Source organism: Sinocyclocheilus rhinocerous, unplaced genomic scaffold (assembly GCF_001515625.1).
Source record: "Sinocyclocheilus rhinocerous isolate Xijiao unplaced genomic scaffold, SAMN03320098_v1.1 scaffold625, whole genome shotgun sequence".
In the NCBI taxonomy this organism is placed as follows: domain Eukaryota; kingdom Metazoa; phylum Chordata; class Actinopteri; order Cypriniformes; family Cyprinidae; genus Sinocyclocheilus; species Sinocyclocheilus rhinocerous.
This window is the reverse complement of record NW_015646350.1, coordinates 735,721-737,650: the sequence shown is the minus strand read 5'-3', so window position 1 is coordinate 737,650 and position 1,930 is coordinate 735,721. Positions and strand designations below refer to the sequence as shown.

Here is a 1,930-nt window from a genome sequence, read left to right as displayed (position 1 = left end):
TTACTGCATCTTTGCTGGGTCTTAGTATTATTTTAGCATAAATTAAAAAGTATTAATTTCTTTCATAAATAAATAAATAAATTCTTACTGACCCCAAAGTTCTGAACGGTAATGTATATCATATATTAAAACCATATGTGCATAAAAAATACATTGTATAAAACTAAAGTTCACAATCAAACATAAAACATATTATTATCACCATGAACTGCATAGATCCAGCCATATGTAAAATTATTAACATAATACAAAAACCTGGGCCAATTTTCGTAATTAATATTAGTCAAATATTTTCTCCTCCTATTTAAAAGACAATTAATGTGTCTGTATGTCTTTGAGCTTTGAGCAAAACATTTCTGTCTGACATGTGCAGTGTTGCATGAGTCTGTCTCAGAGACGGGGCAAAGGAAGGTGAAAAAATAAAATTTTCACCAAAAAATAAAAGACTGGTGTGATAAAGACCTAATATAAATGGGTAAGTCCTGCCATGTAACAAGCTTTCATACTACATCTGAAACTATTTTAGTTTTTTTTTTCCCACGTACCTTTTTTGTATTTTAATTTGTTATGTTTTGCAAATGTATGCATTTATAAGTAGCTTGTATTAATAACTACATGGAATATTTGTACTTCTAAAAAATGTACATTTACATTGCTTTTTTATTTTCTGGTAAAAATATTAAAAACATTTTTAAAACAACATAAATTTACCCGAGAAGCAAAACTGCACAAAAATCATAAGTTTAACAAAATGTAGTGAGGTCAATGCTTAAAACAAGAAATAATGGGACAATAAATAAATAAATATTTTAATAATTGAATCCTCGGTACATTTAAAATTAATCTTGTTTTAACAAGTTTAGCTGTTTAAATATATATTGCTGTTTAAAAAAAAAAAAAAAATTTTTTTTTATATATATATATAAGAAAGTGATTTTTGCAGGATAAAATGAACTAGTGAACTGAAATTATTGCAAACCAAAAGGAAAAATACAATCTCCGGTCACACTTTACAATGAGGTTCCATTAGTTACCGTTGGATAACGCATTAACTAACATTAACAATTAATAATATGTTTGTTACAGTATTTAACCATCTTTTTTTGATATTACTTAAAATACAACTGTTCATTGTTAGTTTATGTTAGCTCAGGTCTAATAAATAATATAAACAGAGACAACTTTTGATTTTAATAATGTATTAGTAAATGTTCAAATTACCTTTAATTAAGATGAATAAATTATTTAGAAGTATCCATTGTTAGGTCATGTTAACTAATGTAATGTTAACAAATGGAATCTCACTGTAAAGTGTTATCCAATTTCCATTAAATTAATTGTCATTTTGGTAAAAAATATAGGGTAATAAATTTAATATTAATACATTTTTTATAAAAACAAATCAACTACGTCAGCCACTCAAATACACAATGCATGCTTAGGTCATTATCAGCAACCTGATGATTTAATTAATTTATTTATTCCTGATTTTATGGTACACTTCTATCTAGGTCTTGTATAACACATCTGGAATTACGTCAGTCTCCAATTTAACTTTCACTGAACCACTTCACATAAATAACCACTCATCAACTGGATTTTTGTGTACACCGTTTTGTCACACCATAGAGTTGAACACAGTTGAAATACACGGCAGTCCAGGTTTAAATGCTGTTCAAATGTACTTACAGTTCACTGAGGAAGTGCAGGTTGTGGAAAGTGTTGGGCTGAATCTCACTGATGTTGTTCATACTGAGATCCCTAAAACCAAAAAAAAAAGAGAGAGAAACAGAGAGGTCAACGGCAATGAAAATCATATCAGTTATATTACTACATTTTCAGCAGCCAGACATTCAGTGTCACATTTTCCTTCATAAATCTTTTCAATATGCTAATATGGTGCTCAAAAAAAGAAAAAGAAAAAAAAAAA

At 27.9% G+C, this 1,930-nt stretch overlaps 1 protein-coding gene across 1 annotated transcript in view; it reads right to left on the bottom strand.

Annotated features, from left to right (window-relative positions):
- Positions 1 to 1,930, bottom strand: part of LOC107707372 (leucine-rich repeat-containing G-protein coupled receptor 6-like) — a 94,485-nt gene that overhangs the window by 50,763 nt on the left and 41,792 nt on the right. Inside the window, exon 2 of the mRNA XM_016511359.1 lies at positions 1,690 to 1,761. Within this exon, the coding sequence (XP_016366845.1) occupies positions 1,690 to 1,761 (72 nt within the window). The remainder of the gene's footprint in view (positions 1 to 1,689; positions 1,762 to 1,930) is intronic.